General features: G+C 33.0%; 1 protein-coding gene across 1 annotated transcript; it reads left to right on the plus strand.

Moving 5' to 3' along the window:
• Positions 1-3,186: 3,186 nt before the first annotated feature.
• On the plus strand, positions 3,187-4,582 carry LOC143560289 (ethylene-responsive transcription factor WIN1-like). Its single transcript, XM_077048619.1, has 2 exons — positions 3,187-3,513; positions 3,749-4,582. The coding sequence occupies exons 1-2, from the start codon at positions 3,320-3,322 to the stop codon at positions 4,191-4,193; spliced, it is 639 nt and encodes a 212-aa protein (XP_076904734.1). The 5' UTR covers positions 3,187-3,319; the 3' UTR covers positions 4,194-4,582.
• Positions 4,583-20,842: the final 16,260 nt, after the last annotated feature.

The following is a 20,842-nucleotide window of genomic DNA, read 5'->3' on the forward strand; positions in this document are numbered from 1 at the left end:
ACATTCTTCATTTTAAAATATCGAATGTCATGAATTACAATTTTGCTAACATCACTACTTCACTAGCATTCGATCAAATTGCTATCATGCTTTCGAGTTTTGACAAAAATATATGTTTTAAGGGATTTTGTGATTAATTAATGCATCGAAAGTGAAGTATGGCCCACTAAGCAAGCCCAAAAGGCCCAGACTACTAAAGTACTAATCAACAAGCTCCTGCCTCCTGATATTGTCACGTTCAATAAATATTCATGATCTAGAAATTTACATCACATCACATGCAAGTAAATATGTGAAGATTAAACATATAATTCCACATCAAAATCCTCTGAAATAATATTTTTGAAAAACCAAGTACTAACAGTGTGAATTTCATCTACATATGCTCGCATGTAACGTTCAGTGGCATAAAAAGACTTCCAGAAGATAATATAACACTGCTAGGATTCTACGAAAACAACCCATATAGTTGTGTGACGTACAGACATCGTTTTCATGATCACTCGACACACGTTTTGTTAATGTTTTCAGTTTTTCACATAGTGGCGCCATGTTGCTGACTTAAAATAAAACCTGGTCCAGTACAACGCAACCTTATTAATAATATTAATACTTTCAAAACCTCGTATTTATTTATAACAATGCACAAACAAAAGTCAATCTATGCGAGTCGAAGGTAAGGAAACATTATGCAAATAACAAAATTAACTACAAATGAAATACCGACGTTTGTCGACCTAGCTAGTCTTTCTGTTATCTTCTTGTTCTACCAAATAGAACTGTTGCATATAGACTTAATACTAAATAGTCCTTAGATTGAATATGGTCATATCTGCATATATACTATACTAGGATCTCTCTCTCTAAAATTTAGTTTTATGGATTGTGATTCTCTAAACAAAGAGACCCACTAAATCACTATAAATGTTTGTGAGTGTATAAAAAAGAGAGAAAAAGTAATAAAATAAGTATTCGTGAGTAAGATAAAAATAGAGATAGAAATAGAGACAGAGAATGAGATCTGGTAGCTTGTTTATGAAATTCAAAGAAAAATAATATTTAGTTACATTATGAGGATGAAGATAGAGGACATGATGCTAATGCTCCAAGTATATATTGAGAAATTAGAGGTGTTTAGATTGGCTTTGTCTTACTTAGAAGAAGAAGGACCAATGCTTAATATGTTTAATAATTTCTTCCATTACAAGATCCTTTTATTATGTCATGTCTCCCTCTTCAATGGTTATGCTTCTTTTGTCTACAACAAATTCTCTAAATTTTGTTTTAATTTGGAAACAATATATCCTCTTAGAGAAGATTCTCCATAACTTACTCTAGAACAAAGCCACCCCTGAGAAAATCGATTTGTTTGTCTTGACCAGAAAGATTGCAATCGTTCCATATAGTACAACCGTGAGCCTACCGTACACTATTCTTGCTCTTTTAATCATTCTATTATATGACTGGGGATTTGTTTCTTGAACTAATGACTATTGTCTCAACGTCATTAAACATATTCGTTTTATGCTAGACCACTGTACAGTAGTGATTGTTGCGTTGCTAAAATAGTATCGCATAAGAGTGTTCGTGATCGATACATATGTGATCTGACCATGTAGCTCTTGTTGATTCTTGATTTTTAATCTTTTATGTTTTGTGTATGATCTTGAAAATGGGTGACACATTTCATAAACATATATGACTTTACATATATTAACATCTAATCTATATGTTTGGATTTTTAATTAACATAACAAAATAAATCATTTTATTGTGGACATGCATGCAAATTTGAGTTCGGTTTCCAATTCGATCAAGTATTTAGAGAGTAGCCAAATTGGCTCATTTAGTTTCGAGCTTGATCCACAACTGACCCTTACTTGACTCGGCTTATGAACATCCCTAAATTTGTGAGATCTAATTAGGCAAATTCCACATTCCCCTATTCATAGAAGATACTTGATTCTAATTAGGAATCCAATTACCATACATATCATTAGCGTGTTTCGTGAGTGCTCTTTGTGGATGAGATAAAATGCAACAATTTAGCGCGCTTGATTGGGAGAAATCCCGGATGGGTGAACTTGTGGGAATTTTCCAGTCGTGGTAACGAAAACCAAAGTTGAGATCTCTTCATGGGTAAAATATACGATACTAATTGCTCAGATGGGTCAAATGCTACAAAGGACATTAGAACCACTATTATCATGCATAAAAGTAGTGTGGTATGTTCTAAAGGGAGGTGTTTGTGACACATTAGGCAAATAACACATCGTATTGTTCGCATGAGAGATGTTATCTTGTCCACATGAGAGATGTTACAACCTTAAATATCACCACACAGTTTAGGCGCAATGGCTACAGACGAGAGGATCGAAATTTCTAGAGTTTAATTAGTTTATGTGATAATCTTCTGTAAGTTTCACTTGGGTAACGAATCTAAAGTTGTAAACACTTTAACATATATATATTGGTTGTCATATATATATATATATATATATTGGTTGGTTGGTATTAGTGACATGATAAATGATAATTCAAATTAACTTAACAAACATTCAGCAGCTTACCAAAATAACATTCATCTTCTTGTTTGATTTTTGAAAGTCAAAACAAATGCTAAATCACACTTTCCTTCTGGTGAGCATCCAAAACAACAAACTCGTGCAAACCGGTACATCATCGCTACATCATATTTCAAACTTTTCATTAAAACCCCACTTTCTTTCACAATAACAAACAATCACAAACCTTATTAAAAAATATTAAATATGTATACATATGTGTAATATTGTATAATATGGGCGTGTAAGAGAGATAGCCACATGGATATCTCCATAATGGTTGAGTAGAACCAAAGTTACAACAATCCTTAATTCTTCATAATGGTTGAGTTAGGCTCCCTAAGTCAGGTTGCCACAAGGATTTGGACATTGGGATGTGTAGCCCATTGTGAATGCTCAAAGTTGCGCGCACAAACTTATCAAAATTTCATATCAAAACATATTTCATTGGTGTCACTAGTGATCATTTATAAGTCAAACTCACATTATAAACCCCAGGATGCACAAAATCGTTATATATGTACAGAAACACATCTTGCATGAAATCAAATAATATATGTATTTTTTGATGTTAAATCAAGTTTTCTTGTTTATACTTTTGCTAATATTTCTTTGAATAGACCGGAATTCGAACCAAATTTGAACAAACTCATTTGAAATGGTGTTTCGAATCTTTTAATTTACATAGTCCGATACAATAAAGTGAAGACCAGCCCCCATTTAACTCAGTGAAAGTACTAGTAACATTATTGGCTATGCTAGTCACTATTACTTCCCTCTTTAAATATCTTCATCATCCTCATCTCATTTCACTACACTTCCATATCTCTGACACCCCCCCCCCCCTTCTCTCTCAAAATTCACTCTCACAGATGGGTCAAAAGAAATTTAGAGGCGTACGTCAACGCCACTGGGGCTCATGGGTTTCCGAAATCCGACATCCTTTACTGTAACATCTTCTCACTTTTCGCTCATGCATTTTATTTTGGTTATACACAACACTATATTGACACATACATTATACGACCCACATAAAATGTCAGTGGTGTGTCAGTGCACACCACTGACATAATATGTGGGCCTATATATGTTGTATCAATAAAAAGTGGGTGTACATATAACATCACCCTTTATTTTTTGTTTCGTATAACCTTTTATTAACCATTATTTTTATTATCAAATAGGAAGAGACGGGTGTGGTTAGGGACATTTGAAACAGCTGAAGAAGCGGCCAAAGCTTACGACGAAGCTGCCATTCTAATGAGTGGTCACAACGCCAAAACAAATTTCCCTATAAACAAAACCGAACCAGATGGAAACACCGACCCATCATCACCTACTTCTGCTCTTTCCACCATGTTAACCGCCAAGCTTAAGAAATGCTGCAAGTCTCCATCACCCTCACTTACTTGTCTCCGCCTTGACACCGAGAGTTCTCATATCGGTGTGTGGCAGAAATGCGCTGGAATTCATTCGGATTCCAACTGGGTCATGACGGTTGAGCTCGGTCACAAGAAAGCGAAAATTGAAGGGGAATTAGAGGTTGAAAATTGTGGGAATATTAGAAATAATGAAGAAGAGGATAAAATTGCATTGCAGATGATTGAAGAACTCCTTAACACAAATTAGTTATTGGAGTTATAAACTTGCTAGCTTGCTATATAGAGAATAAATCTGACAGATAGTTTATTTTTTATATATCAACTCTTAAATATTGCATGAAGATTATATATTGGTTGTTGTGAAATGAAGCATGTGATGATAATTAAGAAAGTGATGAAGGCATTATAATAAACCAAACTGGTTAAATAATTTTCAGGAAGTAAATGATATTTAAGAAATTAATTAATATGAGTAGGGATGAGGACAAAGGCTAAAAAAGTATCGACAATTATATGATGTACAAAGAATGACTGGCTAGTTGATTAGACTTATTGTTTAACTCTACATGGTACAATGTCCAGCAGTCCAATTAAGTACACATATTCATGAATCATTTAGATGGGAACTAGGATTTATTGTTCTTTTAAAACATATTTATTGTGTTTTTCTTAACACAAAATATGTGTAGCACACTCACGTGAACTCAAATACAATAGATATGTGTAGTGACGAAGCTTGGATTAAGACACTAGAGGGACGGACTCAAAATGTATTAAAAAATCACAAACGAGGGAGGCCGAGCTCAAATTTTCGGTCAAAAAACAGCTAAATTTACACTAGGTTTACAAAATTTCGGTCGAAACAGATAAATTTACACTACTGCGCAAAAAAACAGAGAGGAGGGCCCGAGTAACCTTCGCCTCTGGATAGGTGGCGTAGTCAACCAACCATATAGTTTGTTATTTTATAATAAAGCAAACCAAAAAACGAGTATTGAACTTTTGATTAAATATTTCATCTATTTTTTTTCTAAACAGTATATAGTAGGGATGAGCATGGTACCGGACCGGTACCGACCGGTCCCGATCCCGAAAATCCCTAATTCTTGGTACCGATCCCGGTACCGAAATATTCGGTTCGGTACCGGTACGGTACCGGTACCGGGATTATACCGGTACCGGAGGTAAAAAAATCGGGAAATACCGGTACCGTATCGTACCGATCCCGAAACTTAAAACTTTGGTACCGATTCGGTACCGATCCCGATTTTGCTCATCCCTAGTATACAGATCAATGCATCAAATTTCCATGGTCATGATTATCTCAAAAACACCATTGTAGCTTTTTAGTTTTACCGGTTATCAAACGGCAGTTACTATTATGTATTTGACCCAACCGAAAATTCGGACATCAAGCTAAAAGATATCATCTAAAACAAAAGGAGGGGTGTAAAATAACCCAAAAGTCCTTAAGTTTAAGCAACTCTTCATCTGATTACTTAATTCGATCTACTTTCTCATTCAAATTTCAAAGCACCTCCAAATGTTTCCCTAATCTCAATCCTTCAGATTGGAAAGTCTTAAACATGCATCCACATCGATTTGCATTATAAACCTTGTTTTAACCAAAACTTCTTGTCAATAATAACAACTAGTTAGCTGTTATTTTTTTCTAAATGGTTACAAACAGTCTTATCATATTTTCATGGTCATAATTATCTCAAAAGCACCATTGTAGCATTTATTTTTTTTGGTTGATCAAACGACAAGCTATCTTTATTACTTTGAACCGACCCGGACTGAAATTTCAGGCATCAAAGTTAAAAGGCTGAAGCCAATGGAAAGTAAATTCCAAATTTTGGAGTAAGAATAAGTAAGGGTGGAATATGTGAATTTTTTTTACCCTCTACTACCCTAACCACCAACCAATGATATGATGTCACTTCATTTAAACCCGAAACGACCCTAAAAATTACGACACATTCTTTGAATCCCAAAAGTATCCTAACATTTTTTTAAATAAAAAAATAAAGGTGGAAGTAGTCTGTATCCTTGGCTTTATTCACGGGTTTGTGAACCCATAGAGTCAAGCCGATGCCCCAACTCGCTCCACTTGCGGCGGTGTTAATTCCCACCCAACCCGAGGGTACCTCTTATGAACCTGAGATTATATATGGCTTAAAAGATAATGAGATGAAGTGTTTGGAAGCTTAGTCTTTATCGGCATGATCTATAAAAAAAATCTAAAATCAGGGATCAAAAGTATCAATCGATATGCTGGTTTCATGCATGTCTCATTTTTGAACCAAACTATGATTCATAAATTAAAGCATTTTAAAAGCTAACCAGTTCGCTTATAAAGGCAACATTAATGAACTAGCTTATAAAGGAAATTATAAACAATCTTATATATATATTGGCTGATTCGTGACCTTTTCTATCTATTTTGAATAGTACGTACTAGTGTTCAAGGTTTGAAACCTCACCAATTTTCCTAAGAGTTAGTCCTTACTACCACTGACTAACAAAGAAATCAATGTAGACTATGTATTTTATGTACATAACAACATTATGAAAAATATATACATACTTTTTCCTATATTCTAATTGTCAGTTATATAAATTTAGGTTCCTAAACCTTAAGTAATTTATGTCTTATGACATCAAAGAACCATAAATTTGTTTTTAATATGAGGAATGTTGATTTAGGTGTTCTTATACGTCAAACCTATAAATAAAAAAGATGCAAATTTTGAGGAATGTTGATTTAGGTCTTCAATGTGAGAATTTCACAATATGAGGTTTCAACAAAACCTCTAGTAACCTAGATTTCGTTCAACTCCAAGTGACAAGCTTGACAATTAAATTTTAGCTTTTGTGAATAAGCATTGGCTTTCGACGGGGTCTTAATGTGCTAACACTAATAAAACTACGAAGGTTATATATTTTTTCGGTTAACCAAAGTTGTTCACCTATTATCAACTCAATCTAAAATCGATGTGCTACTTATGATTTACATATCCATTCGATTATCCTAGACAAGAATCCACAAAAGAAAATGTGAATATAAACGAGATAATAAGCGACAAGAAGTAGTTGGTTTTATGTTTCGCAAAAAAGTATGCTCGAATGGTACAATAATGTATTTTGTTTGTTTTCATTCAAGTGCGTTGGTACAAATAACGGGTTGAATCCGGTCTAACTAGATTTAACAAATTCATTCATAATATAACTTAGTACTAAAAAATGACAATAAATGAAAGCATGTATAAAGTTACTCATAAGAACGTACCAAACATAGGAGTAACATATATTGGGTGAAGTTATCAGATTACCATAAAAGATCCATCTGAAGCTTGTAAAACTTTACTTTCATTATTATGCTCATCTACTCGCTCACCATTTTGAGGAAGAAATTATTAAATACATTGGTTGCAGCATGTTAAATTTTTTATAGTAGAAATGTAGAATACACCATTACACTTTTTTGTTAATGTTTTAATTTTTAGGTTTATCTTAGGAATATCTTATTTGATAAAACAAATGATAATTTCCCAAATGTAATGTGCTAGAATAAGTTAAAATTAGCTTTTATTTTTTTATTTCATTTTTATTATATTTCATTAAGGTAATGTTTACATTAATACTGAAGACAAATGGGCAACAAGCTACATCATGAGCCTTTTTTAATTAGCAAAGCTAACGTTGTTCAAGTTAATTATATAAAAAGTGGATAAGAATGTAATTAACAAGGTGAAAAGTATAAATATTCAAATATGTTTCAAGCATTGAAAACTTATATTTGAAGGCGATACACAATAGTTGGTAAACCTTCTAATAGATTTTTTTCAATTGTAGAATCTTCTTACGAGTTTATAAGCCAAATATGTATTTACAAAGTTTCAAATTATCTAACTCATTCATAAGCTTTGAAATGTCATAAGCGATTATTATAACCTTTTAGAACAATTGATTTTACTTATATGTCTTAATCAAGAATTTGGTACCATGAGTTATTGATGAATCTGACCTAGAGTGGGGTTTAATGTACAATTGTAATGCAACCATCACTACTTGATGGACATTGCTTATAACTACCATTAAAATTAATGTGAATGGTAGCCCAAAGTTTAATTACAAAAATAATGTTTTTTTTAATTGTTTTTTTAATAAAAATTAAAATTTTTAGCTAAAATGACCCAAATATTAATTTGGTCGAATCTAATTTTAACTGTCAAAAGATGATTTCAAACGACCAAGTTATACTTCCAAAGTCGTGTTGTAAAATGCTTATGGAAGATAATCAAACATATTTTGGTAAATTTAAAATATATGAGTCATTTTTTGGTTGAAATGGAGTTAATGAAGCTCAAAGTCTAATCCACTCATTTTTTATTTAGTGAACCAAATAGATCCTTATAGTGAACTAGGCCAAAAGATTGTGTTACATCCAAAGTTTTAATATGATAGTTAAACTTTCAATAATAAAGTTGCGAAAATAAGCCCCATATTTTTTTCATTATTTTAAAACCATGCATATAAGAGCACCCATATGAGGTACAATGCCCTATGTCCGAATCTAGGTGACATTGCTAAGGACTTGAGGAAGCAAACTTTCACGTTGTGGAGGTGAAGTCCATGGAGCAAAGTCCACGTATGCCGACTCAATGGCGAACGAAGAGGGAGGCCACCCCACTCACATTCACACACACACATATATGTATGTATTATATATACATATACAATTTTAATAATTTTTAATGAGGTTTATGACGGTTTGATGTTGTGAAAGAATGTGATTGTTTTCTAAGAAAGGTCTGGAATCTTATGTGGTGTTGATGTGACTATTTGTGAAATTTAGCGTTGTGGATGTTTTAATATGACAGGATAAACAACTAGTGATGTGATAAAGCTTACATTAGTTAGTCACATTTAAGTAAGTTCATAAAAAAAACAAAGAGTTATCCTTGTCCAACCCAAGACTTGAATGCAATCCTGATCACTAATTGGCTTTACTAAAATAGATACACGTGAATTAACGTATTAGTTATTGCAATGTTTGTCATCACATCATTTTAGTTTCAACATGTGAAATTTTATTGAACTGGAAAAATATCGCAAAAGTCTAAGGCCCAATAGAGTATGCTGACCCGACATACTCTACATTGATCCAATTCAGTGTAACACAACACATGTTGAGCATAGAGCATTGCAACCCAACATATGTTGAGCATAGAGCATTGCAACCCAACGTACTATGCTTCGAAACTTGTATCTTTTTTTATTTTTAACCTGCCTAAGACTTTGCAACTCCTTATCATTATTTCCATGTTCGTTTAGAAGCTATAAACATTAAAAAAAAAAAAGTAATTCTCTAATGTTCCTAGACCTTGTTTTTTATCTTGTGAAGCTTGAAGTCTTATGACTTCATTATGAAACCTCACGAGACCCCATAATAATAATAATAATAATAATAATAATAATAATAATAATAATAATAATGCATTTCTCTTGAAACTTAAGCTCATCTTATTTATTGTTTGTTAATTATTTAACAGCTTTATTTATAAACACACAGTTTTTTTAATAATAGTGTTTATTATGCTATTATATAGTTTTTGTATTAAAAAATATTACATTTGTAGACATAATATACTTATAATTATAATAAAGTAGAATACTCAGTAGCTCGAATCTCACTCCAAAAAAGTTTTTACTCAAAATGACATTTACAAAGCAAGAAAGCTCGACTCTTACAAACTAAGGCACCTCAGCTCGGGTCATCTACAAACCTAGCTGGCTCAACTTAGATCATTTACAAATCGAACCAACTCAGCCTAGCTTGTTTACAACTCTACTCAAACTTAGTATATCAAGGCATCAAACTCGGACTTGAGCTCAACTATTAAAAGAACTTCAACTTAAACTTTACTCAATTCATGCTTTTAGCAATCCGAAATCTACAAGCTAATAAATAGTTTAAAAGGTTTTTTTAAGGACAACGAATAAAGCCCGACTACCGTCTTAACCCAATGACAAAAGACGACTCAATACATTTACGATTATAGACAACGTTGAGTAGCTCAAGCTCACCATCATCTATTTCAAAGTAAACCCGTCACCTGAACGGCTCAAAAGGTTCACATCCCACTTATACAACCTCTATAGTGTTACTTGCCTCGAAAGTGGTGTGTTGGAGGTTTTGAACACTTGTCACATTGTTCTTACAAGTGTATAATAATTTGTCAAGTAGCTAAATGATGGTGCATAACTACCAACACACTTGTCATCAACTCCACCGATTCACTCAACAAAATGATGAGAGCTGTGTGTTTCGTTGTGCTGTGTGCCCTAATATCAACTTCCTCTCATGCAAGATCAACCATCAAATCGCCACTACCTAATCATAAGGTATGGATTCCATTCTGTGCGTATTTTTTGTTTTAACTATGAAATTTTTCTTATTACATGTGAGACTTGAACCAAGGCCTCTGCAAGCTTACAATTTGACTAACCCAAATATTGTAAATTCATAAAACCAAGGAACTTGTTCGTTCACAGTAAAGATTACAACGAGCTGCTCGTCGGTTCCGATCACACGAGACAGATCAGCCTCTCGTTCGGCGATTCATATGGGAATCAGGTCTGTTTTCTGTTCACTTTTATAGAATATTAATTACACTACTAGAAAACAACTTAATTTGCGACACAGTTTTGTAGCAAAATTGTGGCAAATAGTCCTTAGCCACAGTTTCCCGACAACCAGGCTAGTGTGATAAAAGCCGTCGCAAGTTTTGTTACTGGAAATTTGGGACAAATTTTGATTTAAGATATACGACAAATGCTAGTCGTGCTAAAAATGAGTCAATTTTGCCACAATAGTTCTTTTTACCATTTCTTACAAACTAACGACAAGTTTGTCAATCTTTTAACAAAGATATTTTAAATTGTTAATAACACTAATATATATAATTATTCAGTAACGAAAACCAATTAAAATTTAATTTGACCGAGGATGAAGGTTGACGTTTAATTATGATAATAGTTAGGTTTACGCACCGACAAATACGAGTCGTTGTTAATATGCGACATTTTTGCCACAATAATATTTTTACCCCTTTCCTACAAAGTTCTTTTTTTTAATACTTTTTTCTAACAATTTATCTACTAATCTTACTAAGATTAGAACCCAGAACCATACCATTTAAGTGATTTAAGTGAAGGTAATACACCTTTTCCTACAAACTAACAAGTTTGTCGCTAATTAATTAAAAAAAATTAAATTAATAATAATAACGTTATTAAAAATATAAATTGATCAGTAAAACAAAGCAATAAAATTTTAATATAACTGAGGATGAAGGTGCGATTAATAATATTGATAATTAGGTTTATGCACCGCGAATTGATGATCCGTCAACAAGGACATTTGAGAGATGCTCGGCGGATACGTTCGAGGTATACGGCCCGTGTGCACGTGACATATGTTACGTGCACTTGTACAGAAGTGGATACGATGGGTGGAAGCCGGCGAGAGTAGAGATATATGGGGCACATACAAGGGCAGTTTCTTTCGAGTATAACGACTGGATTCCGGCAGAGGTATGGGACGGTTTCGATTATTGTCGTGGCTATGCTGCTGCTGCAATGAAGTGAACCATGGGGGAAGTTTAGTTACTTGTTCTGATGTTCATTTTTCACTTCGTGTTTCGGATGATCAATAAACTACTTTGTTGTAATCTGTATAATGAATAAAATTAATAAATCGACCTTCTTTGGGTTGGAATGTTATTGGGCCGATATTATAGGATCCCTTTGGATCCGTGTAAGAACTTAATGAGCTCAAAACTTTTAATTCCAACTAGTATTTCGGACCCGCGCGTTGCAGGGGTATGTGGCAAAGAAAAAAAGGGTAAAAGTGTGAAAATGCTAATGCTGGTCAAAACATAAATGAAAAAAGGAAATTTACAACGAAACTATTAAGAACAATTTGTATAAACATTCAAAGTAAGTATGCAGCCGTACTTCCAAAATCAAATGCAAACCAACCCTTAGAAGCCTACAAAATGGAAATACACAAAATTAGAAGAGAAAAACACCTTTTGTTATTTCCAAACAAAAGCATAAGCAATTAGATAGGAGCAAAGGGAAAAAAAAACACCTGCTGATGAAGCCTACTAAGATGCATAGACACAATTATAGTATACCAAAAAGGATTAGTTATAGAAGATAATGTAGATTTAATTGTTGGCTGCGCACATCGAATACCCACAAAATCTAACAGCTCGCTAATGATGTAATGCTCATAAAAGTTATCGTAGTTTGTAACCATTTTCAAAGCATATCAGTTTATACCAATTCACAAATTCATATATAATCATAGAAGAAACCGAAAATTGGTTCAATCCTACAAAATTATTAAAAAGAGGATATGAATAAGAAATTTGGATACTTAGGTGATGAGTTGTGGTAAGAGAACAAATTATCTCGTCCTAGTTATGATCCTTCAATTTGCAAGACTCAACTTTTGTAAGGCACAACCAAATATTCATTATTTGTGTAAGCTTCTCTTGAAATACTTACTTAGTTAATTACAAAATATTTGTTCTGAAATTACTTATAAATTATTTTTCTAACATTAGGTCTGGCTCGGTTTTGTTTGATATTGAAACCAAATTGAAAAAATGGTTTTTGAAAAAAACATAAAACCAAACCGTCAGTTTTTTATTGAGTACGGTTACTTTGATTTTTTGTACATATCCTCTGTGCATCGATGTGATTGTACAGTACAGCCACTGATAACGGTTTAGAGAAGAGATTACATGGAAGTGAGAGAAAGCTTGACGGAGGTTAATCCCCGAGATGTTATGAGCTTAATACTTTACCAAAATTGATGTGACACTCAGTCGGGAACAACACAAATGGACCAGACCAAATAGGTCACGTATGGGGCAGACAACGGTCACCTAGCAAAACACAAATGTTTTCGGTTAAAATATAATAAAATCAATTCAACTTCTCCAGGGACAAATTAGTCTTTCAAAAGCACGGTTTAGTTGGATGGTTTACCTTCTATAAAATCGTTGACGGCCCTACAGTGAACATTATGAAGGTACCTCGTCTAGTCTTCCTAACCTTCACATTCCGGTTGTCTAAAACCAAAAAAAACATAATGATGATTAATAAAAGTCAACAACAAATTAGAATGATTTGCATTACCACATGACAACAGATTCAAGTTCAACGGATTGCTACTTGGTGATAAATATAATAGATTTGACAGGGTATATTAAATAATAAAGTAACCTATTGCACTAATAAAATGTCATTTCTCATGTAATTGTTGGAAGTATAGATTGATTAGCTGATCTAAAGTGAAATATTTTAGCATGGTGTCTCTCTTTTCACAGGAAACTCAAGTTTGGTCAACGATATATTAACTGATGACTACAATTTAGTGGGCCAAATTAATAGTTAATTATATAGAGCTTAAATCAAGAACCAAGAATAAAATCTTACGTCACAAATCATGTTCATACAACTACAACATTAACAACAAAGAGTCTAAGCCGAACAGGAATAGACAATTATAACTTACAGGGGTGTGATGTTGATGAACACGCTAAGTCCTGCAATTCTTGAGATGTTTACCCATATGTTAACCTGCAGAAACCAAAATGTGAATTTATGTTCTATTAATGCAAATTTAGAAAACGTCTAAAAGCACCTATTTGATAAACTAACAACAATCAACAAAAGATAGGTTAGGGTTTAGGGTTGGTCGGTAATTGAGAGATAAAAAACAGAGCTCAAAAACAAAAGCATCCTTACAAAGTCAAAAAGGATTCAAAGAGTTAGCTATGCTATAAATAAGAAGTAACTAACTTGGATGTTTATGGTTCCTCCCTTAATCTCTCGCCGGAACCCTAAATCCATGGAAACTGTATGTTCGCAAAGTCAATATGTTGGAATCGCTATTTTAGCGGGTAGAATTGATGATGATAATGAGGGGAAGTGAGTAGAAGAAATCGGCACGAGGAGGAGAAGGAGAATACCACGTGTAAAGCAACATCAAGCTTTCATAGGTTGTACGCTATGCATCAATATACCTAACACAGATGAATATTGAAACTCCCTCCCAAACAACATCTGCTTTTTAATATATAGATAATATGTTAGTTTTAATTTGTTTTTTTTATCTGTGCTAGTATCATATTTACTTTTTAGATTGTTAATTAATTTATTTGATCATAGTCGATACAAGTACTATTATTTAGGGGTGTTCAATTAATCGAATTTCTAATATTCGAATCGAATATTCAATTTTTTTTATGAACAAGTTTTATATGAATGAATAACCAAAATGAACTTCCAACTTTTAGTCTTTAAATAGAATTGAATTCGAATTTCGAGTCAAATTTAAAACTAGATATTCGATTGATAAATCGAATTTGAACTTCGAGTCTTGAGTCCAAGTCGTATATTCAACACCTCTACCGCTATTGTTTTCATGATAACCGCAATCCCTGATCAGATATTGGAGATAGCGTAACATTGGGAGAAATGATATAAAAATAATTTTAATGGTCAATCCGGTTTACTAAATGTAAATTAAAAGTACCCTATATAGACCAATCAAGCTTGAGTGTAGAGTTATGTAACTTATAATGGCCCATGTGACCTGTTGGAGAAGGGTTACTTGGGCCCCACTCCAAATCCCCAATATTTTACGTTATTTGGTAGTTTGTAACTTGTTAATATTAATTAATTAATAATTAAGTTATTAAACAAAAAAACTTGAAAAAATGCGTAAGCTGGTACGTAATGAATTAAGATGAGTCGAACCTCGCACATAGTTTATATTTTAAAATTTTAATATAATTATGAAAATTGTAATGTTTTTGTCAAGAAAAACTTAAAAGTTAATTTAAACTCGATCTTGACTCATGAATTAAATTAAATAATGAGGTAAATGTTTTGTAAATTGTTTTTTTAATGCGGGGATAATATGACTAATAGGAATGGCAAGTGAAGTAACTATTTATAAGATAATGACAATAAATAAACAAGAACAATACAAAGATAACAAACTCAAAAGTCTATCTCAAAGTCAGTGGCGAATTTTGGACATACATGTCTAGGGGCCGGACTCGGTATTTATAAAAAAAATTCATAAACTAGAGGGGAGTGAGCTCAAATTTCGGTCAGAAACGGATAAATTTACACTATGTATAAAAATTTTCTTCCGAGAAAAGATAAATTTACACTACCAAGCGAAAAACGAATGGGCCGAGCTCAAAATTTCGGTCGGAAACGGGTAAATTTACACTACATATACAAATTTTCAGCTGAAAAGGGATAAATTTACACTAACGAGCAAAAAAACCCAGGGGGCGGACTCAAAATTTCGGCCAGAAACGAGTAAATTTACAATATGTGTAAAAATATTCGACTGTAAAAGGATAATTTTATATTACCGAGCGAAAAAACGGAGGAGCCCGAGGCCACCCCTGGCCCCAACTAACCTACGCCCCTGCTCAAAGTCAAACTTTATTGCCAACGTACATTCATCTTCGAGTGATATCGGTATGCAATATATATTGAGATACGTCAAATTAGTGAAAGAACATCCCTTTTTGGTGAGTAGTCGCAACATATTATAATGTATCACGTTAACACTAGATAATCAAATACACAATTTGATGTCTAAGAACACTACTTTTTGAAAAAAATGAAGGGGGCCTCAAGTTGTTGGTCATTGATATACTATGAGAATAATATATTTTTTGAAATACATGGAAAAAGTGATGGTCAGTTCGTTCACGATACAGAACGGGGTTCATAAGGCATCGCGTATATGACCACTTTGCCTGACGAGATACCTACTCAACTAATTTCTAATGAAGAAAACTCAAATTGTAAGTAAACTATTTTGTATTTTGTTTTTATAGTTATTTACCATTCAAAGTATAACCAAACAGATGTATTTCATTCAACACAAACAGTTCAGAGGGGTAAGATAGTCATTTTACTCAGTTATTCAGATATCCAACCAAACAGACTTAACTGATTCAACACTTACTGGTTCAGTGCCTCTTAACCATTCAGACCACTTATTGGTTTAACACTTAATGATTCAGCAGTTGCCAAACAGCCCCTGAACCAAAACAATGTCTCGAATAAAATGTAAATCATTCTCAAAGTGTTTGGTGCATGTGTTGATGAAAGTCAGGGTTAGGTGTCCGATATGTAGCATCAATGTTGTCGCACTAAAGACTAGGTGCACAACTCGTAGTCAACTGTAACTCATACATCATAGACATAATCCTTTGAATCTCGACATTAGCATGAGTGAGAGCCTTATAATCTGCCCCGGTGCCTTGAAATTCCAACTGATAAGTTTGGATCAAGAAAAGCATAGCGAGGACTGGTTAAACTTCGATCATCGGGACAACTAACCCATTCACTATCTACGTTGGGATGCATAACGCATGTAGAAGAGATAGAGATCATGATTCATGATCAACCCATGAGCAAAAGTACCCATAAGATATCTCACATATGAGAATTGATATAACGTAGAAAACGAGGATGACATGATTTTGTCTAATCATGCTTTTGACAACTATATCATATTTGGGACTCAAAACATTGACCCGTACATGATGCTTTTGCCTATTCGTAATATACTTTGTAAGTTTGTTTTTGACTGATTTATAATGTCATTTTGTAATATATACCATATCTATTTACAACAGGTAATGTAATTTTTTGATTACATGTATCATGTTGTAAGATTTTTTATTATTATTATTATTATTATTTTTAATTATTTTTTTTATTTTTTAAATACCTAACCTGAATCAGAAGTGATAAGCTTTTAGTTACATATAAGTAATCCCACATATCCTTTTAAGTCTTCGTATATTGTAAGTCAACCAATCATTCGTACGTACAAACTAAAAAGATAAATGCCTTCCCTAACTTAACACTAACGTTAGTGTGTGTATGTGTATATATATGAGTGCTCACACATGAACATGGCAGTACGGAAACACTATTAAATCTTAATTATTTTTTACAGAATGGTGAGCCCTAGTCTTCTTTCACTCTCAAATTAGGACTGAAAAAATAATATGATTATTAGTTTAATCGATCATTAGTGATTAATGCTGACAGATTAGTATAATATATGAAGTTTTGCTAGTATTAAACTTATGTACCCTATTCATGCAGGTTCAGTTAATTATACTGGTTTTATTGTTACTTGCATGCATGCTTTCTAGTGCTTTGGGTTCAACTAGTCTCTCTAGAATCAATCTTGAGTCAACCACCATTTTTGATGTGACAAAATACGGAGCCAAAGGAGATGGAAAAACCTACGACTCACCGGTAATCAAACCATCGAAGTACTTTATATAATGGTTAATTAGGATCGTAAACAAGTCGATTTTTTGTCAAGTTATTTATTTAGCTTGAGCTCATTTTAGACAAGTGTTTTGTCATGTTCAAAAAATTGAGTTATAGTTCTAATCAAGCTTTTGAACTTTAATCAACACTACTAGATAATTCATTGATTTCCTACGTCATTTTTCGTTGGAAATGTGTAGGAAATCATCCTTTCCAACACATTTCCAACAAAAACGGGTTTATAGGAAAAAGGTCCGTGGGAAATATATTTCTACACATTTTCCAACACATTTTCTATAAAAATATGTAGTTGGAAATTTCCAAAGCATTTCTTACTAAAAGGTTATATAAAAGCGTGCAACTAATTTTTTTTTTTGAAATGTGAGGAATTTGCTACGCATTTCCAACGCATTATTTTTTGTCGCTATCTTGTCACAATTCCGTTGCAAATTTAAGGCTTTCCTTTTGCGTATGAATTTCGTTGAAAATATGTTGGAAATACGTTTGTAAGAAATGCGTTGGAAATTTTTGTAGGTTCTAGTAGTGTAATGTGATATGTGAAGCTCTTAAACAAATATTGTAAGCTATTTGAACCGAGCTTGAGACTTCAAATATGTAATGAGTTTAGTTACCGAATATATAAATGCTAAATTACATATAGTTTGGAGCTATCTGAGTTGAGCTTGAGGTAACTTTCAGCTGAACTCGGTTTTGCGTCATGATTTATAAAATTATATGTACTACGAATATATACAGGCGTTTATGAGCGCATGGAACGCTGCATGCCAAGCACAACTGAATGATAGGAGTATATTAGTTATACCGGCAAGGAAAACGTTCTTGTTGAAGCCAATTTCTTTTCGTGGCTCGTGCAAGCCCTCAAGTGTCTACGTTCAGGTACGCACAAACACATACATCTTATATCACTACAAGAATCTGACCATGTGACGACGAGATCTATAGCGATCATAGGCTCACCTACATCGACAATAAGTCGTGTGTATAGTGTTTCTCATACCTTTTGACTCGTCAAACCTATGGTGTCGACTTGTCATCACTATAGATCTGAGAAACACTATATACCCACGTCATGACATGTCACGTTGTTGCTGTAGGTGAACCTTTAGTATGCGTATCCAGACGGCGGCATAGGACATGCCATTAATATTGTTATTTACTTTAATTTTATTTTTTACTAAATGATAAGGTGGACCGGGACAACCCTATGACGAGTTGTCGCCATAGAGTTTATTGTGCCCTAAGAGACAAGTTGTCGACCGCGGGATAGGTATTTACATCCTATAGGCTACAACGACAATAATCACTGTCACATCCCAAAATATTATTTTTTTTGCCCTAAGCTTGATTTGGTTGATTTGTTGTAGCGTGTACAATGACGGGTAGAAATTAAAAATGGTAAATAAGTGATAACAAACCTCTCAGCTTTGAGACTTTTTTTGATCAAAGTCAACTTGAAAAACATAAAACTTTTAGTGATGATTTTCAAAATCAAATATCAAATTAAAGACGAAGTGAAAGTATCCTATGACCATAATTCCGAGCACCCTTATAAGGTTCTCTTCTCCTTTAATGCAACTAAGAGGTCCAACTCTTTTTTTTATTTATTTTTTTTAAAAGACTTGAGATTTTCTATGCATAGAAAAAACTAAGAGGTCCAACTCTTTTTTTTTTTATTTTTTTTAAAAGACTTTTGATTTTCTATGCATAGTAATGTACCAGTGGTAAGTACTCTAATAGAAGCACTTATATGTACCACAAATCAATAAGAAAATCAGAATTAGTTTGTGGCAGCATTATATGACACCTACATAACCAAACATTCAGATCGGTTGGCGTTTCACAATATTTAACCTAACACTATAAACCGATCGACTATATACTCTTTGAAAACATAATAATCATATAATCACTTTCAAAACGCAATGCCAAACACCCCTAAAATACAATTGTAAATCATGTATGCTTTCTTTGATAGGGTGGGAGCGGTTATGCAAGGAAGATATCATTTAAGGCCATCAATTAAGTTTGATGCCGTTTATAACCCAATCATAATCGACCAGTACTATTAATGTCCCACATAAAAGGACTGCATAAACTCTGTAAGCTTAGCAAACACTTTAGATCAAAACTCATTTTCCATAAGTTATCAAATGAAAGTTGTTTATTATTGACACTTTTCTTTGTGTGGGATTCTGGAATTACACAGACATCAGCTGTCAAGTTAAGTGATATATCATACAATGGAATAGCGGGGACGTCAAACATGGACAATGTAATAAACCTAAGTTGCAGTGAAAGTGTGGCATGCACCAATATTTCAATGGTTAATGTGTATATCAGCTCAGTAACTCCAGGAAGGAAGTTTTTTGGCAAATGTATAAATGCCCATGGAAGAATTAGTCATGTTAAACCTTTGTTAAAATGCCTTAAACCTTAGTTCGATCACCGTAACTGATGCTATTAGTCGTTGCATTATATTGTATGCCATATTTTAATTTTATGCTACTTTAACGGTTTGTAATAAGATTTGAGCTCCTTCCATTTATCAATATTTATTTTAGAACTTTTCTTATGGTAAAAATCTCTGTTTGAATTTTAGAATACAGAGTCAATTAATGCTTGATTTAAATAAAGTCTATCTAATCAATATAAGCAAATTAAAAATAAATAATCTCATCTTTCGTATATTGACCGATAATAATTTCACATTTAAAAATCACTATCAACGGTTCAACATCTATACATACTATTAAAGCAATGAGCAATTTCCATATGTCACCATTCTAGGGTGTCCACATAGGATGCCACATCATTGCCAACTCACCAATTTCCTTTCATATTCTTGCCAACATACCCTATATTTAAACCTTAACAATTAACAAATTTTTACCCTAAACATATTTTCTTTCTTTCTCTACTAGACGGATTCTTCTTCCACCATCTCATATATTCTTTTTATCTAGATCTAGATTTTTATTAATCGTTTTCCGGTAAGGTTATATTTTATAATAAACTTCCGATTGTTGATATATGTTTTTCCAGCAAGACTATACTTCTTTCCGGTAATGTTTTCCTCTAACCTTTATCTTGATTTTCATTGTTATATGATTTTATTATAATCAGTTTATGTTGTAAATAAAAAACGACGATGTAATTGATATGTGAACGTTATTACGTTTTTCCGGTAAGTTTTTCGGTGATGTATTATATCTATAACAATGGTTGTTTTATATTTTATTTGAAATTTTATATTTTTCCTGTGTCTTTGTTATACATGTTGTTCTTTTAGGTTCTAAATAAAAATATGAGATACCATGGACATTATCACTATTTCGTTTTTCCGGTAAGGCCATTTAAATTTTCCGGTTAGAAATTATTATTCAAATCTTCCATAATATCAATGTTATAACAAAACTTTATTATTTCAGGTTATTATCCCGACTGATGTAAGGAATATTTTATTTT

This window comes from Bidens hawaiensis, unplaced genomic scaffold (assembly GCF_021521415.1).
Source record: "Bidens hawaiensis isolate Kalapana, Puna unplaced genomic scaffold, B.hawaiensis_p1.1 tig00020322_1, whole genome shotgun sequence".
NCBI lineage: Eukaryota > Viridiplantae > Streptophyta > Magnoliopsida > Asterales > Asteraceae > Bidens > Bidens hawaiensis.